This window comes from Mizuhopecten yessoensis, unplaced genomic scaffold, assembly GCF_002113885.1.
Source record: "Mizuhopecten yessoensis strain PY_sf001 unplaced genomic scaffold, ASM211388v2 scaffold716117, whole genome shotgun sequence".
In the NCBI taxonomy this organism is placed as follows: Eukaryota; Metazoa; Mollusca; class Bivalvia; order Pectinida; family Pectinidae; genus Mizuhopecten; species Mizuhopecten yessoensis.
Window position 1 is genome coordinate 79,753 of NW_018479956.1, and position 22,098 is coordinate 101,850.

The following is a 22,098-nucleotide window of genomic DNA, read 5'->3' on the forward strand; positions in this document are numbered from 1 at the left end:
CCTTTTTTTCCTTACGGACGAAGAAATATCATAAAAAGAAAAATTCTCAACAACGAGTTGTTATATAATTATATATATATGAGAGTAACAGAATCTTTTAGGAAACAGGAAAATGGAATGAAATTGAAATGTTTCCTGGGCTAGAGGTACAAATGTAAATAAAATTCACAATCCTGTCCGTTGTTTAAACTTTAAGAACTAGTCTATGGCCAAGATAAGGTCATACTATTAAGAAAGGTGCATAAAACATTTAAAAGGTATGGACAACTACTGTGTTATTTGGTAAATGTTTGTATATGTATCGAGACAGAAGGAGTATTCAAGAGGGTTTCCGTTGTGCTCCATCCACCTGGAAAATGTCAAAGCAAAATGGAAGGTGCCCGGCTAGCCTTTTGATTGGCCTCATGTAAAAATAAAAGATCAACGGCTATGTTGATACGTATGCTTTCAAGATCACAGAGGAGCGATAGCCGACTTAAAAGCCAGTCATTTCCACTGTCATGTTAGAGCTTAATTCTTTTGATATACATCAAAGGATCAAATCTATAAAAAAAAATATAGTGTATGTGGCATTAGGGGATATATGTAGATATATATACGTACATGTATTACACATTGTACAATATAATTATATATTTTGACAATTTATCACCATCGTGAAAAAATAATATGATCTGTAGAGTTTCAGAAAATTGCAAATACAAGAGACCCATCCTCCTTCGGAGGGTAGTGCTTGCCATTAGTGAAACCAAGTGAATTGGTTTGAGCATTTGATTTTTAAGTTAAAATTCTGATAGAAAAGGAAAGAAGTGCTTGTTACTTAGGCGGTATGTTTAATACCTCTTACCTTTAATTGGGATTTAAGACAACAGGCGGCGCACGTACATATATGTGCACACATGTCGGAATAGAAGGGGCTCACGACAAACACGATAACAGTACTATATCATGCGGGCATTAGGTCACTGATAGCGAAACAAAAAAATCCTTGTAAAACTGGTTCATGACCAATCGGTTGACCCAGTCATGTAAAGGTCATGCATATATTAATAATGTGTACACGAGATGAGAAAGATATAATGTAAGAACCGAATTAAAAACAAGTGACCGATATTTAACAAAATCGGGAACGTTAATACTCTACGTTTCCCTGTAGACAACCTGTTAACTATTTGTTTTGTATCCGTTTGTTTGATGAATTAAAACCCATCAGTAGGTAAAGTGTTCCTACCGGCTAGAAAAGAGAGAGACCTGTCGTTGACCCGTTTTGCAAAGTCAAGGATCAGGCGCCATTTTCCAGTAAGGAAACTTAGGCAACACGACTAAACAATGTCAATCGTTAAACTGGGCTGTAACGTACCCATGTTTGTCACCTTAAGAACAGGTTCGGATGTACTAGGGAAACGAGCTTGAAGAAGTCAAAATCAGCTAGGTAACCCAGTCATTGATGACTGGTGGAACTACGTTTCTATTGATATCATCAGACGTCGGACACGGTCCGTGTGTCAGCGCAGCAATGTGGCGATACAGGCTGATGGGGCCACATCATTTATTAGGCTTGTTGTTTTCACTATGTAACACATCTGTCGCTTAATCATTGGTGTTGTGCATTCTTTTCATCTAGTAAATTTCAGACAGTTACCCAACTGTTAAATAATATATTAAATATGTACTAGATGTCAGTATTATATTCAATATTGTCCATAAAAATACGAGGCATCGATGTAACTATTTTTAAATTCAAAAAGTTACACAGAAGGTCAAATAGAGTAAAAAGTAGTGTTCCAGGGGGGTATTCCATTCATAAAAGGTTATAAAGGTTAAAAGGTCAAATTAATTACAAGGCAAGTATAAAACAATCCGAAACCTATGTGAAAATAGAGGTATAGGGGAATAACCGTATTTCATTTAGACTACTTCAATGAGATTAAAGCCTGGCGAGGAATATATAAGGTTTCAATCAACTGAAAGATAGCGTTATTTTTCCAATGTAACGCCCTTCTATAACATTTTAGCATAATCCAATGTCTAAAGGGTTGGGGCTGGTTTTATAACCGATTCTAGAACATTCCATTACCTTGTTGCAGTTGATATAAATTACTTCTTTTTGTAGATAGCAATTTATATTTGGAAAATTCTATAATTTGGTAAATTATAAGCTCTTTTCAAAGTTAGGATAGGTCAATTGCAATTCCATCGAAAAGAGGCGTCATGAGGTTATAAAGTCTGATCGGTGTTACACTTCTAGTCACGCAGTAGAAGAATCATCGGCAGGCATACTATTGTATTCCAGTGATGGTGCCGCAGGGTCCATTTTTTCTAAATAATTTGCATAATTGATATCTTCTACGTTTAACAAACAATCTAATATATTTTATAATCATCGCAGGTTTCCATTTCATTTCGAGACAATGATTTTTTTCCCTTCAAAATGTTGGTTGCATTTAAAGTTTGCCGGTCGCGTAATGTTGTTTTTTATTGTCAACAATATTTATATGCAAGCCATTAACGATTCCATTGATACCAAATATATAAACAAGCAGGACATTTACTTTATTAACACTGCTTCTGACCCATCATACTGTGGGTTTAACCGAATGAATCGTCCTCACTTTTAAAATTGTCACGAAATGTTATCAAGGCTTAATCAAAAATCAGATCGTAGAAAATTGGCAAAAGCAATGAACAATCTCCTTTTGAATGACAGGACAGGATAGTTCAGTTTGGTTTAATTTTTTGTTTAACGTCCTGTTAACATGTCATTAAAGGAAGTGCATCCATGTATGTTGTTTATGCGTGCATGTATGTGTGCCGGAGACAGGTTTATGTTGGTGTATTCGCCTCCTTCTGATAGCGTGGATCTGATGCCGACTTTATAGTGCTATCTCCTTGATTTTCCGCCCTGTCATATTATTATACTGACAACGGGTGAATCAGTTGCTGCTATTTCCTCAAATGCCGAACATTACGCGAGGAATAACAACTATCATTTTAAGGCCTTCGGTATGTCTTGGCTTTGGAACAGAACCCTGCAGTGCATTCCTCACCTCGGCGAACGCTCAAAAATAAAGCCAAAAGAGATGTATTGCCAAGCAAGACGCTAGGAAATAAAAGGTAGTTAGAGGTGGAGAGAAATATAAAGATCTGAACTATTAAAATTGGTGAAGCAGTTTTATTAAGTCCCGCAAACAAAGTGGGGGGGGGGACTTTTTTGTTTTTGCTCCGTTTCTTACTTATTCTTATTCTTATTCTTATTATTCCACTTCCGCGCTTAATCTTAGGAACTACTAATGGGATTCTAACATAATTTGCATACATAATCAGTATGATTTGTAGTTGTGCATCTTACTCTTTTTTTCCAGGTCCACCATCCCAGATGGCCGGCGCTGCCTCTGATTGGCCGAAATCATATGCAGTAATAACATTCGTTTTATTTGATGGAACATAATGAAACTTAGTGAAAGGGATGATAATGTCACAGCACTCTTTTTCGACAAAAAAATTGACTTTGGATTAAAAATGGCGGCAAAATACAGGCTTCTGATTGGTCGAAATCTAAATATTGTTCAATTCTCATGAAATTTGGTATGTAGGTAAAGTATGGCACTATGAACACAACTGCGGTGTTCGTTTTGTGAAAAAAGATAATGGCTGCCATTTTCTGACCTCTGATTGGTAAAATTTTTAATATTGTCTGAATTTGGTATGTAGGAATATCATAGGTCACCGGTCACTTTCGTAACCTGAGTTTCACATTTCGACAAAATTGCTGCCATTTTCTGGCCTCTGATTGGTGAGAATTTAAACATTGTCCAATTTTGATTAAATTTAGTATGTAGGTGAAGTATGGCACTACGAACACAACTGCAATGTTGGGTTTGTGAAAAAACAAAATGGCTGCGTACTTTGCTGGGAAGGGGTGACTTCCACAATTGCTCGCAATTGCAATTCTGGTTATTATTATTATCCCGTTTTCTTTCACTTTCTTCCGCCAGGGAGGTTTCCGCCATTTTTCTCAAAAACTACCGAAAGGAATTGAACGTAACTTAACATGTGTGTTCATGTATAAGAGGCAATACGCATACTCGATTTCTGATTCTTAAAACAAAATGGCCAAAAGAGGTGGCAACAAAAAAGGTTAAAGTTGAAATGTTGTCCGATTTTCATGAAAATTGGTATATAGGTACAATATGACACCACAGATACAACTGTTACGTCCATTTCCGGTTTCAACAAAATGGCCACCATTTCCTGGCCTCTGATTGGTCCAAATTTTAAAATCGTCTGATTTTCATGAACATTGGTATATAGGTACTTTATTACGCCACGAATACCACCGTAACGTCCATTTTTCTGCTTCAGCAATACTTTCGTAGTAAAGGGGTCGTTTGGGGACTTCTGTAATGGTCCCCATTACATTGAGTATTTGCTTTCATCGCTTTTGTGTCCCCAAGTAGAGGACACAAAAGCAAATCCCCAATTCTGCAGGGGTTCACACATCAGTGGCGTCTTACGATATATACAGTTTGTAACAGCAGTTGTATTCTGTTCTCGATCCTCAACCTGTACGGATGGAGGACAGGATAACCAGAACATTTGTTCATTTGTTCATATAAAATATTTCTTCGGCGGTATGTCACTCTAATACAAAATCTAATACATAGTGAAACCTCGGTCGATCACCCTTCAATTTTAGGTTACGTGAGAGTCTGCTTGTAGAGGAATCTGTACACGTCCGAATCTAAATGTTATCGTACAGACTGTCGTACGATTACACAGCAGAATAAGGTGATTGGTAGCGATATGGGGTGAGGTGTGAAGGTCACACAATCTATATATAGATTAGCCAGCACTGATAATTTCTTTCTGGCAGCAAGATGGCTTATACACTAGTGATCCTTTCAGCTCTTTTAGCCACATCGCTGGCTAATTCTATTCAGTTCAAAGACTGCGGTAAGTGGTGCATAAATTCCTATTTAGATTAATGTCAATATACTTTCCAAACTTGTGGCGGCAAAACGGCCCTTTTTGCATTTTAATGTCAGCTACCATTGAATTATTGTTAGAATTATCTGGAACGGAGGTGCGCAAGGCTACCAGACAAACATTTAAAACCGCCACCTTCCATAGATTTATATGTGAAGCATCGTCATTTTTATTACTTTAATTGCGAGCATTCTCTTAAAATTTGGGTTTGAAGTATTTATCGTAAAACTATGGATCTAAAGAATTCATTGACTATGGAAAAATTGTTATTGAGCAAGACTTTGCATCAATATTGACATTCCTTCTTCACCAAAAGTTTTAATTTTGTACACTTGCTTGTCTTATTAAACGATAAAAAATGACCTTATATGTCATTATTGTCTATATCTATTTCCCCCTGATATGGTCATAGTTACCATCATATTACATTATTTGCGTTAAAATATTCAAAAGTTTGTTCTAGCTAAAAAAGGAAAACCCCGTAGTATATATAGAAGTTATAAAGTTTATATACAGTTACTAATATCAGGGTTATAAACGTGGAGTTCACCTCCTTGAACGAGGTCGAAGTCCAGTAGAACGAAAGATTAGCACATGTGTTGGCCTCGGTAAGTCGTCCGTATTTGACCTAGGTTATCTATAAGATACTCACACTCGATAGTGGACGAAATTGGGTCCAAATATTGCTACTCTAACTGTAGAATATCGTACATAATTTACTCCCTAGATTGCCATTAAGTGAATATTTGTTTGTTTATATGTAAAGTATTCATACCATTTGATACACGCACATTTTACGAGTAAATGAGGTCTTGAAAAGCTTGTTCTAACATTACACTGGAATTTTTTTTTATTTCATGAAACGGTTTTTTTACTGTAGTCATATACATAGATGTTTGTGAAAATATCTAGATTGTCAGGAACCAACGGCCTATCTTAACACAACTGCTCCCTCAGTTTGTTAACTTATTATCAAATCATATTTAGACGTTAACATATCATTTTACATAGGTCGCCATCCCTTAGGAACCCCCGTCCTACTACCGAAAACTGTTACAATTTTTATTACTAATTAACTTTACAAATTTATTTCTAGTGCAAATATAAGTGTTATTTAATCATTTCTGAAAATTCTTGCAAAATGTTAATGCAAACAAATAATGAAGAAAACAAAAATAAGTCAACTACAGTAATCTGAATTTAAAATATCAATAGATCAAGACCTAATAGTTTCTATTTCGATGCCCTGTTACATTCCTTTTACTATTAAAACTTCTGATAATAGCGCTTGCATGTGTCAATATGATGAATCAGAACACAACTTAAAGAAATAAATGTGATACAGAAAAGAAAAAAAAAGATATTTGATTATTTTTATCAGAACAGCAGTGACCTACTTTTACAATATTGACTTTTATAACTAGAACATATACTTGTAACTACCAAATAAACATTTTAACAATTCGAGCTAAAGCTCTTCTTCAAAGACTTTAATAGCAAAGCCTTCTTTTCATTTTTCTATACACGGACAGATTTTTTCAATATGGAAATCCTGTTCTATAATGACCTAGCCCTATATTTTGAATCTGATGAAAAGAACTAACTGGTTATGACCTACTGAAGCAGTAAAGTGGGGATCCCTACTTCCAAAGGTGCCAGCGTATTGTTATGATCGTTGGTTATGTGACTAAAATGATTGGTAGTTGTTTAAATAAATTATCCAAAAGTTGTTTTCCAAAGCCATCGTTTTGGTGAAGGGGCATATTTGTTAATACCTTCGGATCCAGCAGATCTGGCTTTTAACATGAAACTTAATATTGGAACAGGAATAGGATATCATGACATTGTAGGCAATGTTAAATACAATCACCACAATTATGTTATTTGTAGGTTCTGCCGGTGCCAAAGTTCAATCAGTAGATGTGGGAGGATGTACGACAGAACCATGTCATCTAGTCCACGGGAAAAACGCTACCATGGTAGTCAACTTCACCGCAAGTAAGTAGTAGCTGATTTTTGTAATTAAACAATTGTAACAAGATATAACTTAGCTCTCGGCTTAATATTTATAGATTCCTGCAGGTATTATGAACAGTGTAATCAGTTTGACGTTTTTTACCATAGAATCATTAGTATTACTTGCAATAAATTTAATTTCAAAGAAATGTAGTCATGATTTACTTAAACATTCTTCATTCCACCAGTTGCTGTATTGGTATTTGTTACAGTAGTATTGTGTTATAAAAAGAAATGAAAGTGGGGAAGCACATTTTTGAATAGAAGTCATTAAATCCGTACCGAGATTGTGACCAGTTAAAATATAAAATGGTATATTCGTTTTCCTTCGTTGCGGAATAATATATTGACTAAAATTATCTCCAGTTCCGAACTGATATGAATGCTTTAATAACCTATGGATACATATGTAAGTGGTAAGATATAAAATAATGTTTAAAGCCAGTACGTCTTTTTCCAATTGTGTGTTTCACTATAAATGAGTAAAACATTTATATATCTTTTTGTTCTTATATTTTATAAATGATTTATTATTATATATATATGTACAAGAAGTATGTTTAGCGGTGCTTATTTATAACGAAAATAGGACACCCTTTTTCATCTAGCCTGCATGTTTCCCATGCTGTCATTAAGACGTAATCAATTGTAGCTTATGTGAAAGCATTTGTCACATTACATCTTGACGACGTTGACATGGAAGGATTAATTTGTTATGAACTTATTTTGTATTTTGACGACGTTGACATGGAAGGACTAATTTGTTATGAACTTATGTTGTATTTTGACGACGTTAACATGGAAAGGCTAGATTTTTATGAACTTATGTTGTATTTTGACGACGTTAACATGGAAGGGCAAATTTGTTATGAACTTATTTTGTATTTTGACGACGTTAACATGGAAGGACCAATTTGTTATGAACTTATTTTGTATTTTGACAACGTTAACATGGAAGGGCTATTTTTTATGAATTTATTTTGTATTTTGCCGACGTTAACATGGAAGGACTAATTTGTTATGAACTTATTTTGTATTTTGCCGACGTTAACTTGGAAGGACTAATTTGTTATGAACTTATTTTGTATTTTGACGACGTTAACATGGAAGGGCTAGTTTTTTATGAACTTATTAAACAATCGGATAGTTCTAAGTTTAATGTCATTGACTCCCGGGGAAGTAATACTGAAAAGGGCATGAACTGTAACAAGTGGGACTGTCTTCAGACACGTTATACACCACGGCCAGGTCGTATGTCTACCAAACACAAATGTAAGGTGTTCTACCCCAATCCCCCTCCACCTACACCCTCCATCTTAAATTCTTGCAGGAAAAGTTGCAAAATTTCTGTTACCATAATTTGTGCTGCTATATGTCCTTGGCTGATTTCAAGAGCCAAAACCAGTACTTACAATTTATCTTTCCTTGTTTAAAAAAGAAAAACTGCTGTGTTCTGGTAGTTATAATCATTAAATGTTTCTACCCATAATACAATTTTGATGCAAATTATCTATTCTGATGACCGTTTGCCCTTTTATGTACAGGTGAAGACGTGACGCACCCGAAGAATTCCTTATATGGTATTATTGCTGGTGTTCCTGTTAAGTTTCCTTCGAATGCGGATTGTTGCACCGGTAAAAATCTCGTCTGCCCCATAAAGTCGGGAACCTCGTCACAGTACAGCATCGCCATCTATGTTTCTCCAGAATACCCAAAGGTAATTAATCATGTATTTATGTAATAAGACATTTTGAACATGATGAATTTCATTAAAGTGTTCAAACCCGAACAAACATGGAATGTAGTGAGGCAACATGTAGTGGGAGCCCCATCAGTTAAAATATGTCGATCCGTTCCGTAATCAGATTAAGATTTAGTTTAGATATAGTTTTGTTTGAAATGGAAAAAAAAAGATAACAAATGAACTTTTCCTTATTTTGTAAAACATTAAACTAAACTTAAAATAAATCAATGTTTTCTCATTTTTTTGTAGATCTCGGTTCTTGTCAAGTTGGCCGTCCTTGATGATAATGATAAAGACTTTCTGTGTATAGTGTTTCCTGCCACCATCACCGACAGTTAAAGGGGGACAACTCAAACGTGACCCACTGATACAAGCTGATTAAACTGCCATTTTCTTTGACGTTTGTTTATTTACAAAACAAATAAATATTAAAAGGTTTCAATAGTTTTGTTTTGCATTTTACATGTAACATATACACTGATTTCTAATTATTCAATTTTCTATTGATTTACAATATACGTATAAAACTGTCATATTGAAATCATTATAGAAGTATACATCAATCTAACACTTACTTACATCACTACATTACTCTAAAACTTACTTAATCCCTGCATCGCCCTAACACATGTGTACATCCCTAAATCAGCCTTCCTGTAGCACCTACATAGATCCATGCGACATAACAATTTGTTTGATATTTATAGATGTATGTTTCAAGCATTAAAACATACATCTTTCCACCCCCAGTCAACCTTATAGAAAGCTGTTTCCTGATCTAAAAAAACAATAGTCCTCTTCATTTTCCAAATCGGTGTAATCCAATATATGTTGTGTCAGCCTTTTTACTTCAGCGATATTTCTTCAATGAACAAGTCATTTCTGATCAGAATAAATAATATCTGTAAGTATTATTTTAATCTATTCGCGAAAGTTTCTTGATATCGAATTGTCTTGTCTGAAAGTGTCATTATTTCATTTCTTAATCTCCATATACTTTTTAGTTGAAATGTTCAAATGAGATACCCCAAACTCGATGTTGTAGAATCATCTTAGTCCTTTTTTTGTGGAAACGATCGACTTTATTATTTAAAGTACAATTAAACCCGCCTACGTGTGCATAACTACTATCACAAGAATGAATGTTTATAACTATTTTAGTTTATTGGTTTTGTTCTGTAGAGTGTTTTGGGAATACAAGTTTGTTTTATTAAAAATGCATTTATTACCTTTATTTACCTTACATTCTGATAATCGTCCGTTTGAATATCGATTGTGTTCGGTCACCTTTACTTTAGTTTTACCATTGGTTAACAAAACTACACCTCTTGAGGTTGGGGTGCAATTTTTCCATAAACTATCGCCACCTCAAAAACCTTTCCATTCTTTCGACCATAAAGAAATGTTCTTTATGACGCACATTGCATTTCTTGCAAAGCAATAAAACTTTGTAACTAAACTCACGACTTTTAAAATGTATCCTCTTCCCATTTAACGAAAATATGTCATCACAGTATATTTTGATTAGATAATATAATAGTCAAAAGATACCGTACAGGTTACACGCTGTCGTACGATACTATATAGCGGAATGAGGTGATAACATATTGATGTGGGCTGAGTAGATCTGAAGGTCGAACTACTGTATATAAATGACCAGATCACCGGGCCAAAGCGTCCAAAGGCAGCAAGATGAAGTTCACAGTGGTAGTCCTCTCGGCTCTGTTAGTCTCAGCCCTGGCTAATCCTATAACATTCAAAGACTGTGGTAAGCTGTGACCTTAATACATTTCTACTATTTTTGTTGACAGTTGAGGTAGTGGAAATATTTTAAAGGAGATTTATATTCTATTTAGTTCCTCAAATAAGATAGGTTACATCATTCACATGTTCGTTTGGAGATTACATATCTCTATAACGTTAGATAAGGGTGCATTAACACGCTAAAACTAATAATGATTATCATGGCTTCCGTAATAGATATCGACTGCTGACTAACTTACAACACAAGGTTCCAAAGATGCAAGTTGGTGATAACTAGTTTAATAGTTGCTTTCATGATTTCATAGGGAATTAATCTATTTCTTTGTGTGATGTGAAGGTCGGGTTTACGAGTTTTACGAATTACGACTTCGAATAATTATTTTTAGCATTTCATCACACTCTTTTTTCCCCCTGTGATGACACAAACTTGGTCTGTGGTAGAGTTGTGAAACTGCTGTAAAAACTCAATAGCTATTTGTAGCAAGTTATAAGGTAAATGTTTAGTACCTCTAAGTATAAATCACTATCTGATAGCATACGTACTTTCAGTTTGTTCGTCTTAACCAACATCTTGTTTGTGTATGACTGTTTTCCGCCCATGTTTAGACATTTGTAAAAGGAGCGGTTTTCCACTTTAAAACCAACACACAGGTTCGGTGATCTTGGGTCCATTGGGGTCTTATAAATTGATGAACATTAAGTATGGCAAATGAACATAGACTCAAGGATATAAACTTCAATATCTTTTATTATACACAAGTGTAAAGAAATATCAGTACAATACACGATAACATATCTCACACCCTTACGCACACGATACAACACCGTTCATTAATACTAGTGGCTACGAGGCCTACTCCTATAAGCATAGACGACAGACTCTACGTTGGAATTCTATATAGACATGTGTACAGACTACTTTCTAATTCTAACACTAAACATTATTGCTGTCCCTACATTATTACCTAACGAGTCCTAGAAAGAAGGAGAGAAAGAGTGAGTCAGACAGTCTTACGAGGACTTTACTTCTGACTGACGAGCTCTAGAAAACCACCGCTTTATATAGACAGACACACGGCACTTTGCACGTGCAATAGTCGCGCAAAAGCTACTCGGAACACTTCCGGTTACGTAACTAGGTTCCGAATGTGGAAACAACAAGATGGACGACGAAACGTGGTGAACTGTCAATCGTAAATATCGAATGTTAATTAGTATCCGAATTATCTCCACTTTTACACAATGTTAAATAAAATCGCCACGTTTATGTTATTTGTAGGCTCTACCGGTGCCACGGTTCACTCAGTAGATGTTGGAGGATGTACGACAGAACCATGTCATCTAGTCCACGGGAAAAACGCTACCATGATAGTCAACTACACCGCAAGTAAGTCGTAGTATCAGATCTGTACATTGTATCGCAGGAGTTCTGATGTTTGAAACAAACAGTACAGACAAATTTGCATCTACTTCTTTCAAACAAAAAGGAAATAAGACTTTTGATTATTAATCATGTTTTGGTAATTTTAATCGTTTCCTACATTCAAATGTGTTTGTTGTCCCCAATAATGCTGCCATCGTGATCTATGTTATAAGTTTAGTAACTTTATACCCCTTTTATGTACAGGTGAGGACGTGACGCACCCAACAAACGACATATCTGGTATTATTGCCGGTATTCCCATCAAGTTTCCTACCAATCCGGATTGTTGTGCCAGTAAAAATCTTGTCTGTCCCGTAAAGTCGGGAACCTCGTCACAATATACTATCGCCATCTATGTCAATCCTACCTACCCAAAGGTGACTAATAAAGTATCAAAATGATGAATTATTTTAAATGTAATATTTTTAATTTCTATGTTCGAAAACCTAGCTATCATCGGTATGTTTTGTCTTCATAAGGCATTATATGTGGCAAGATGTAGTATCTACTGGGAGCTTTATTTGTTTACAAATGTTTACTCCAAATACATTTTGTAATCATTTGTATATAAGTTATGTTTAAACTGAAAAGTCAACATAGAAAAATAACAACCTAGAGCATGCTACGATACATGTAATACTGTTATTGTAACTTTTATTTTTTCTCTTGTTTCTATAGATCTCGGTTCTCGTTAAGTTGGCCGTTCTCGATGACAACAAGAAAGATTTCCTGTGTCTAGTGTTCCCTGCTATCATCACCGACAGTTGAAGGGAGACAACTCCAGTCAAATTCACTGATGCATATTGCTGAATCTGTTGCTTTACAAAACAAATAAATATCAAAAAGATATGTCATCGATGTTTTTGCTGAATATAGTCATAAAGAAATCTCCTTCAGCCTATCGAATATTTACAATCACAATGAGTCTCCAGCATTATCATTAGCAAAAGAGGTATACCAATTTGGGCCTTCTGATGGATATCACCGATAAAATGTTGTTTTTTCATATAAATACCTTTGTTGTTTTTTCATGTAAATACCTTGGGGTTATGCCGTCATAATATGACATAAAACTAAAATCAGCTTGGTGGCCATTCCGAAATATGAGGGACCAAAATCACAAATGGCCATATTTGACAATACTTAATTTTTGAAACCTTCCAATTGGAATGTGAGTGCGTTATGGTGATATTTCCCCATGGTTTTTGATGACAAGTGATAGAGGGCACAAACACTCATACACTTTAAATTGATTATTGTTAATCTGCAAGTGCCAAATCAATAGCGTTATTTAGTTTACATCGACAGGATTCACAAAAAATGGTAAAGAATGAATTTCGATGTGATAGGATATCCTTGACTATAAAACTGAAGACCCGGAGAAAGCCCGCGTTTAGGCAGGTGACCCTATACATATATATATTTACCATTTCACGTCCGGTCGGGGAATCGAACCCAGGCCGCCTTAGTGAAAGGCAAGTGCGCTATCTACGGCACCACTGACCCCCCCCCCCCCNAAAAGGGTAGCGTTGTTCGTACTAAAGGTCTAAATAACTAAAACTACGAATCAGATATAATTAAACATGATCACAACATCCTTTTATGCTATTTACGTGTACGACAATATAAATAATTTAAATCTCTTTTTCAGGTACCAATACCAATTCAGATGAAATTTGGATAATTCTTAAGAACTCTTGAATATCAATCATTATTCACTTGTATTCTCGGTTTATTAAGAGTACATTCCTTTTTTATGTTATGGCTCAATAACGTAAAAAAATAAGTTAATGCTTAAATAACTAATTTATGTGCACATGGATGGCAATACTTTCAGGGTTCGTAATAGGTCGTATACTTTCCAACTTTTACAAAGCTTCATTGGGAAAATATATGGCATTACATATTTGCAAATGTCCTATTTGAAACCAATATTTGACAAGGGTAGTTGGTATTGCCTGAATAAATAATGTTCTGACAAGTGTCATGCAGATCATGTAATGCTACAAAGCAATAATGAAAAAAAAATATGTGAAAAAAGTAGTCTTCCTTTATAGGAAATGCAACTTTTTAGTTAATTAAATAATTGATATATAACATTAGCGGATGTGCATATTTTTAGGATGTGACTCAAATTATATTGTTATGAATATTAAAAGCAAGGACTTTGATAGAATCCAGTTCCATGTTGAGTCATAAATTATAACAAAGATTTATTCTGCCAAAATATAGCATTTTTGTAACAGATCGGTTATTTGTTCTGTTGCGAAATGCAAATTCGTTGCAATTTTTGTAATTTTATATCTCAATATCATTTTTGAAATAATATTTCTGTGTTGAATTTTTCCAACGTTATCTGACTAATGTTTAAAATGCTTATTTTTTTTTAAATTATAACTTATTAATAACTTCTTAGTGCACTGTCATATAGTTCCAGAATTATTTTATAAACCCGCACTGTGTCACACGATGCAATCTTCTATGAAATGGTTGTGAAATCAAGGTTTTTGCTTTCTAGAATTGAAAGTCTTTGGAAAAATAAACTGATTAAAACAAAGGTTAACTAAGCCTACATATCTGTTACAGAGTTAGATAGATGTATATTTTACAGAGTTAGATAGGTATAGTATTGTGATATATACAAGTAAATATTGTATTGGGGTAGATATGACTTTTATGGGGTTAATAACTATTCAATAGGGTAAGAAAGGTATTTGTTGAAGATAGATAGATATATCATGGAGTATCTTCCATCCGAGTATCAGTTTATAACAGCGAAGAAAATGTAAGTATTTCACGGGGCTCGACATATATTGTTTGTAGGTAGATATTATGAGAGTTATGGTATTTAACAGGGGTAGATAAGTATTTTAGGATTGAAATATGTATTCTATACGCGGCTGTTAGGTATTTTATGGGAATAGATAGTTTATTTTATAAGGATAGATATGTCATTTATGGGAATAGAGGGATATTTTATGCGGTTAAGAGAAGGATATTTTGAGAAGGAATAAGTATTTCATTGGTGTAGGTAGGCATTTAATGGGTACAGAGCAGGCATGTAATGGGTAAGCTAGTCATTTGATGGGTGTGGTTACGTATTAATGGGTGAAGCTAGGCATCTAATGGGAGTAGGTAGGCATATAAGGTAGGTAAGCATTTTATCGGTGAGATAGGCATTTAATGAGGGTAGGTAGGCATTTATTGGGTGTCAACCCCATAAAACACTAACCCCTCCCCCTCCTCCGTTCTCTTTAAAAAAGAGGGAAACAAATAATACATGGAACACCTATCTAACCTACCTTCAATGTAATGTTGCCACAAATACCTAATAGAATCTACTACAATAAAAATACTTATTTATTGGTTTTAAATATCCATCACCCTTTATGTAGCAATAAGTTACTAATATAATTTAATGCAATACCTATCTACCAAATAAATTATTTATTAAAGCCTTTAAAAACCTACATTTCCACAAAAACAATATATCTACCGATACAATCACCATATGTTTATACTGTAGTCATAAATTATATATACCTATCTATCTGTATCCTCGGCACTCCAGGGGTTACGCTCACTTTCGCTCTCTGCATCCCTAGAATATTTCGTAGCTAAATGGAAGGCTCAGTGTGGTCACCTTATGGATAAAAAAATACTAGCTTGATCCTTTGATGTACATCAAAAGAATCTCACGGTCGTGTAACAGTAAAGGGGGGTTTCCAAAATGGCCCCTCCTTTGATTTCAATTTTCTTTTAGTGAACCTTAAACCTTGTCACTACAAAAACATCCGTTAAAATTCAAATTAGTGCTTGGTTCCTTTTTTTTCGTAGAAGCATCTGAAATTCTCAAAAAGACGGAGTATTTCCCCAAAAGACGAATATTTTCAAACTAACAATGCACTGAAGGATGATGAAACCGAAACAAGGGATCATATACTACAGTATACATATAAAAAAACACTTGCTTGGTTATTTATCAGATATGTACAGACAAATCAACAGACAGAAGCCATCTCAAGCAGTGATATTTTCCAGACAAAATATGAGTTCATCCTAGAATAAAAATATCTTATAACTTTTGTATACCAAATAAATTTTGATTATAGATGGACTAGGTTCTGAACTACGATTGACAAAAAAATCAATCCAAAATATGTGGTGGAACATATTCAAAGAAGGGATTAAATGACTAAATGGTCTAAACATCAAAATGCATGACTATATTTATAGTCTAATCATTACGATTGAAAACAGACAGAAAAGAAGAGAAAGTGTTCCAGTTTGCATGGAATGAATATTTACTCAACAAAGAAGATGTTTGGAAAAGTTTCGATGATTTCTTTTCAAGAGGGCCACCAAAACATTCATTTCACTGCCTAATCAGTTGTCAGATTCATAGACAACTATCAACGGAATTCAGAGATTGTGTGTTTGCTTGCTTGTTTGTTCGTGTGTCTATATATATATATATATATTTAATTCAGACACCGTATTAACAGCAGATGACATTGACATATAATGTTTTGCAAGATACAAGAGTATGAAATGTGTTCGAATGACAGACTTGGAAGGAAGAAACAAATGATGCAAGGCTTTGTGTTTGTTTTCAAACTGGTGATTCTAGATTTTCAAGAAAACAACTTATTTAAAGCTTTGTTGGTACTTTTTAGCCCTTGGGTGCAACTGCTTTAGATTTTGAAGTTAATGAAGTATACTTGATGTAGGAGCACACATACCCAAAGCTCTTTGACCAACTTGACATTGCCAGTAGTAATCTTTTATTGGATTATTATCATATTTGGTGTCTTGTACTGAATCCACATATTTTATTTAGTCTGGCTTTTGTGCCTGGAACAAATCGGACAACGGATGACGTCTTGAGAGTGCTGATACATCCATATTTCATAATCTTGAAAGTGTGTGTGTGTATGTGTGTATGCATGTGAATGTATGATTTTGTCATGTCATAAATATTATGTAAAAAAAATGGTGAAAATAAACAATAACAAAAAAAACACCAAAAAAACAATTCATAATCTTCGCGAATTCTGACTTTGCTCTCTTGGAGAGAGCTAGTTGTTTTTCACCACCTTGGCCAAAATGTATGTTTTTGTAAGTAGAAATTTCATTTGATGTGCAAGATCTCTGTATTTTCCGCAGTTTCCAGTTATCTTTGATAAATTGGTCCCCGTATTCAATTGATAAATACAGTCACAATCTTTAGCACTTCCTAAATTATATCAATGAAGCAATTTGATATCAATTGAGTTCTAAAAATTATTTTTTTAATATGATTATATGTATCCATCAATCATTAACAAGACTGAAACCACACCACGTATAGGCAAATCTGACCATGACATAGTCTACACTGAAATTGACGTTCGACTGAATAGAATAAGAAGAGAACCCAGAAACATATACCTTTACAACAAAGCTGACTGGAACAACATAAGAAACGACCTCACACTTCTAAACACAAAACTTAACGAACAACCTAACCATACCGCAGACGATCTTTGGAACATGTTCAAAACAACGCTTACTAATTCAGTCACCAAAAATATCCCACAAAAACACATAAAATACAAATCCAAACTCCCTTGGATGACACATTCTCTCCTTCGACTCATTAGAAAACGTTAAAAAAAAATACGCACGAAAAGCAAAACAAAACATGAACTTATACAGAAATACAAATCAGCAAAATCAGAACAACAAAAACATACACGCAACGCATATCTTAACTACATAGAAAAAATGATAAAAGACCTACCAATAGCCGAACCCAGCACACCCTTGCATAGCAAAATATTTAACTGCAAAAAAACTATTCTCCTACATGAAAACCACAAGAAAAGAAAACACTGACATAACTGCATTACGTAAAGACGGACAACTAAAAACTGACACTACATGCAAGGCAAACATACTAAACGAATAATTTGAATCTGCCTTCACCACAGAACAGGACTGCCCCATACTAGACAAAGGACCTTCTCCACACCCTCTCATGCCATAAATACACATAACAGAACAAGGCATCTACAAACTACTCAACAACATCAACCCACATAAAGCAACAGGACCTGACAATATACACGGCAGCATACTTAAAGAATTTAGTGACATCACAGCACCCATTCTCACAAAAATCTTCACCCGCTCACTCACTACAGGAACACTACCATCAGATTGGAAACACGCAAACGTAAACCCATTATACAAAAAAAGAAGACAAGTATAGCCCAGCAAATTACAGACCAATTTCACTAACCTGCATCATATGTAAACTCATGGAACACATCATAACAAGCGCCACAGTGACACATCTGGAGAACAACAACATATTATATGACCTACAACACGGCTTTAGATCCTACAGATCCTGTGAAACACAGCTCACCACATTCATACATAATCTAGCATCAAACAACAACATCAACAAACAGACAGACATCATTATGGACTTTGCCAAAGCTTTCGACAAAGTCCCACACAAACGACTACAATACAAACTCAAATTGTACGGGATAACAGGGAACTCACATGAATGGATTACAAACTTTCTCTCATTCCGCACCCAAACAGTAGTACTCGAGGGCAAACAATCAGACAAAATACAAGTAACTTCTGGGGTCCCCCAAGGAACCTGTTTGGGCCCCATCCTCTTCCTCATCTACATCAATGACTTCCACGAATACATGAAATACAGTACACTTAGACTATTTGCAGACGACAGCATCATATGCAAGACGATAAACAACAAAGAAGACACACTAAAACTACAACATGGCATTGACGCAGCAGGACAATGGGAGACGGACTGGCTAATGAAATTTCACCCTGACAAATGCAACATACTAAACATTACACCAAAAGGCAACAAAATACACCATGACTACAAACTTCACAACCACACTTTACACCAAGTAGAATCCAGCAAACACTTAGGCTTAACATTACAAAATAACCTACGATGGGACAAACATATTAACAACAGCACAGCCAATGCCAATAGGTCCCTAGGTTTTCTAAAACGCAACTTAAAAATAAACTCACCACATGTAAAAAAAAAAAACACGCATGCAAAGCACTAGTCAGGCCAAAACTTGAATACTGCTCTTTCATTTGGGATCCACACAACACAAACCAAATTAAACAAATAGAAAACTAAAAATATGTCAAAATTACATGAAAGTCACCCCATCTCCTGTATGATTATTTTCAGTATAATAAATCATTGACCAAGCTACAACTGACATATTTCCACCTGTCAATCAAAATGGTCTAACGATGACCAGGTATGCATACACGCTGTTAAGGTAATCATGCCAACCCACTTGGAATAATAAGAAAGCATGTGGTTGATTTACTTAAAGAAAATGTTTCATGTTTTATGACCATAAAACAAAAACACTGCAAAATATTGTTTTTTATTTTTTATTTCTGTGACATTCCCTGGTTTTCTGCATCCCAATTTCAAGGCCTTCCACATTCAAACATTCCAAAGTGCCAGGATGAAATATTTCAACTGTTAAAATGAAAAAAAAATGATATAAGAGAACTAAACATGCATATTGGAGCAAATCATTTTCACCAAAACTAAAGGCTGATAATTAAGGAATTTCCAATCCCTATCACTAGTTTGTACTGGTATTGTATTGGTGGTTAAATAACTCCATATTATCAGTTGACAATTCTCAGTAAATATAATTTGTTGGTAAAACTGTCAATATCGTCTAGTCATTGGTTTTCGCGCGTTATATATTTCCGCGCAGCCACTTTATCAAGCTATATGTTGTTACTACGTGACCTGCTGGACACAGCACAAAGATATTTTAGACGTTTGGCCATCGTCTGTAAACTGACACAAAAATTACCGGAAATTCGTCCGAAAACATAAGAATTAATCACCGATTAAAAAACACGCATAAATATGCAGTTTTGCTTAAAACACTTTTTATCTTGCTTAAAATGAATCCATACCTGAAACAAGTCCACTGACATGAAGTTTAGAAATTAAACCAACTAATTGTTTTGACTTACAGTGTATTGCTGTAGCTGTTGAAGTACTTCCTTCCATTTTTGTTTGTGTATTCTGGAAATGATAAAATATCAGCTATCTTACAATGCTTAATTGGGATACTTAGTGTGATCATGGTTTATCAAAGCATGTATAGACTATAGGGGTTATCGCAATACACAGACCATATCGTACATGTATCTATCACAAAGTGAAGCCGATAATAAAATATTGCTGAATCGCAACATGTTCTAACAGTCAAATAGATATGCTAATAACCATAATACAGGCTATTACTAGCATACAATTTAATACAAATGTATCACACAAATGATCTCAGATTAAATGACAGCATTTTGGCACCCATTAAGCCCAATTATCAGAAAATTTTACCATTTTTTCCTGTGAAATTATATTGCGACACTATCGCAATATTTTCCTTTTGAATTGTAATATATTCTAGTTAGCTCAACCTACAGGGGCTTGTATAGACTTATACGATAAAATTAGCTAGAAATACCTATATATACATGTATACATATTTCTAGCTAATATGTATCATATAAGTCTATACAAGTCCCTGTGCTCAACCTGTATTGTTACACCTACGTTACCTTCAACCTGCAAGGGGAAGTGGAGAAACTCAAGAGAAATGTTCTGTGTTACAGATAGAAAGATCATTGATCTTAGGAAATATTGTGAAAGGAACCATGATTTGCAGAAAGAGCTGCAAATACCACAATACCCTCAACTTTGTTTACATCCCTAAATTAGACCGGATCTTTGTTGGTTGATTTCATAGAAAAGAAATATATACATGCACAACAGTGCAGTTAAACACATTTGTCCTTACGTTTTGACAGGAATAGTATTGGCAATAGCGATATATATACATAAATATGACAATGCCGTGAATGAAATCATAATATGACTGCTGAAAATGGTATGTGAATTAAAAAAAAAAAAGCAATTTCCATAAATGTCGTCAACTTTTTACTTTGGACGAACTCGATTCAGGCGTGCCGGTTACCGCCGGGAAGGCGTGCAGGCACCTACCTACTGATTACGTTTGTCCCCTTGTGTCCGCCAAATTGCGCGTATGCTTGAATGTAGGGTGCCGGCGGCAAGCACAAACCCGGCATGTCAAATCAAGTTTGCCCTTTTGCTAGGTGACGTTTTCTTTTGTCACTGCGTGAATAGATGATAAAGAAAAAGAGACGTTATTGAGCTTTTGTACCTGTACTTTTTATCAAAAACAAATACATTGGTTTAAAAAGAAATTTTACAAATGTAGTCGTTGGTCAGACATAAAAATCTCAATCAATCAATAGCAATATATAATATAACAGTCTACCCCTTCGGGAACCTCAAAGATGACTGATTCATATTCGGAACATATTCAGTTTGAAATTCGGAACGCCTTTTGGTTGTATGTTAGATCTATTCCTAAATCGATACCTAGTTATCCAAAAGCTTGTAATTTGCGACAGAAGCAAACACACGAAAGCCGAAAACTCTGGGACTGAAACCAAAATGAATAGTCCCCGCTGGGGTTCCCCCAGGGGTAACTAAAAACAGAACGAAGAGCAGCACGCTACAATACGTATACAACAGATACCACAACACTAGCTCCGTAACATATATGACCCACGCACTACAATGACCGACACTACAAACACGGCGCTGTCACACGGATGATCAATTTTCACAAAATTGTACACCAAATCGTAGCTATAAACCCAACATATATACTCACACCCGTAGACCCTTGAATCAGACATGCACACCCTCACGCATACAAACATATATATGCTACAAAGGACATCTACAAATATTAATTCTTTCCACACACAATAACACAATGGCATCTCCTTCCCATAGCAGCAGTACAATGCACAACACTAGAGGACTTCAAGGCACACTTACCCTATGCAGCCCTTAAATCCCTCACCACGCGCTAAAACATACGCCAACTTTTATCTTTTATCTATACCTTGCACAAAAAAAATCACAAAACCCCGAAACTAATCACTGTAAATAACCACCTTTTTAACGCCTCTGTGCTAGGACCCCCGAATAAACATCACCATTAATGGAGCCCATGTACCATAAGAAGAAGATGTTACTCCCCCC

At 35.1% G+C, this 22,098-nt stretch overlaps 2 protein-coding genes and 1 long non-coding RNA gene across 4 annotated transcripts in view; 2 read left to right on the plus strand and 1 right to left on the minus strand.

Moving 5' to 3' along the window:
* Positions 1-4,841: 4,841 nt before the first annotated feature.
* Positions 4,842-9,184, plus strand: LOC110441750 (epididymal secretory protein E1-like). Its single transcript, XM_021484993.1, has 4 exons — positions 4,842-4,953; positions 6,877-6,984; positions 8,547-8,719; positions 8,996-9,184. The coding sequence occupies exons 1-4, from the start codon at positions 4,878-4,880 to the stop codon at positions 9,083-9,085; spliced, it is 447 nt and encodes a 148-aa protein (XP_021340668.1). The 5' UTR covers positions 4,842-4,877; the 3' UTR covers positions 9,086-9,184.
* Positions 9,185-10,407: 1,223 nt separating this feature from the next.
* LOC110441751 (ecdysteroid-regulated 16 kDa protein-like) lies at positions 10,408-12,941 on the plus strand. The gene is made up of 4 exons (XM_021484995.1): positions 10,408-10,514; positions 11,790-11,897; positions 12,138-12,310; positions 12,612-12,941. The coding sequence occupies exons 1-4, from the start codon at positions 10,439-10,441 to the stop codon at positions 12,699-12,701; spliced, it is 447 nt and encodes a 148-aa protein (XP_021340670.1). The 5' UTR covers positions 10,408-10,438; the 3' UTR covers positions 12,702-12,941.
* Positions 12,942-19,363: 6,422 nt separating this feature from the next.
* LOC110441748 overlaps positions 19,364-22,098 on the minus strand; it is a 3,642-nt gene continuing 907 nt past the window's right edge. The window contains exons 1-4 of one of the 2 annotated variants that reach the window (XR_002461913.1): positions 22,011-22,046; positions 21,022-21,153; positions 19,989-20,040; positions 19,364-19,473 (exon numbers count right to left, since the gene is read on the minus strand). This is a non-coding gene — a long non-coding RNA (uncharacterized LOC110441748). Of the gene's footprint in view, positions 19,474-19,988; positions 20,041-21,021; positions 21,154-22,010; positions 22,047-22,098 lie in introns of those variants that run through there. The other variant, XR_002461912.1, reaches the window with a different exon arrangement.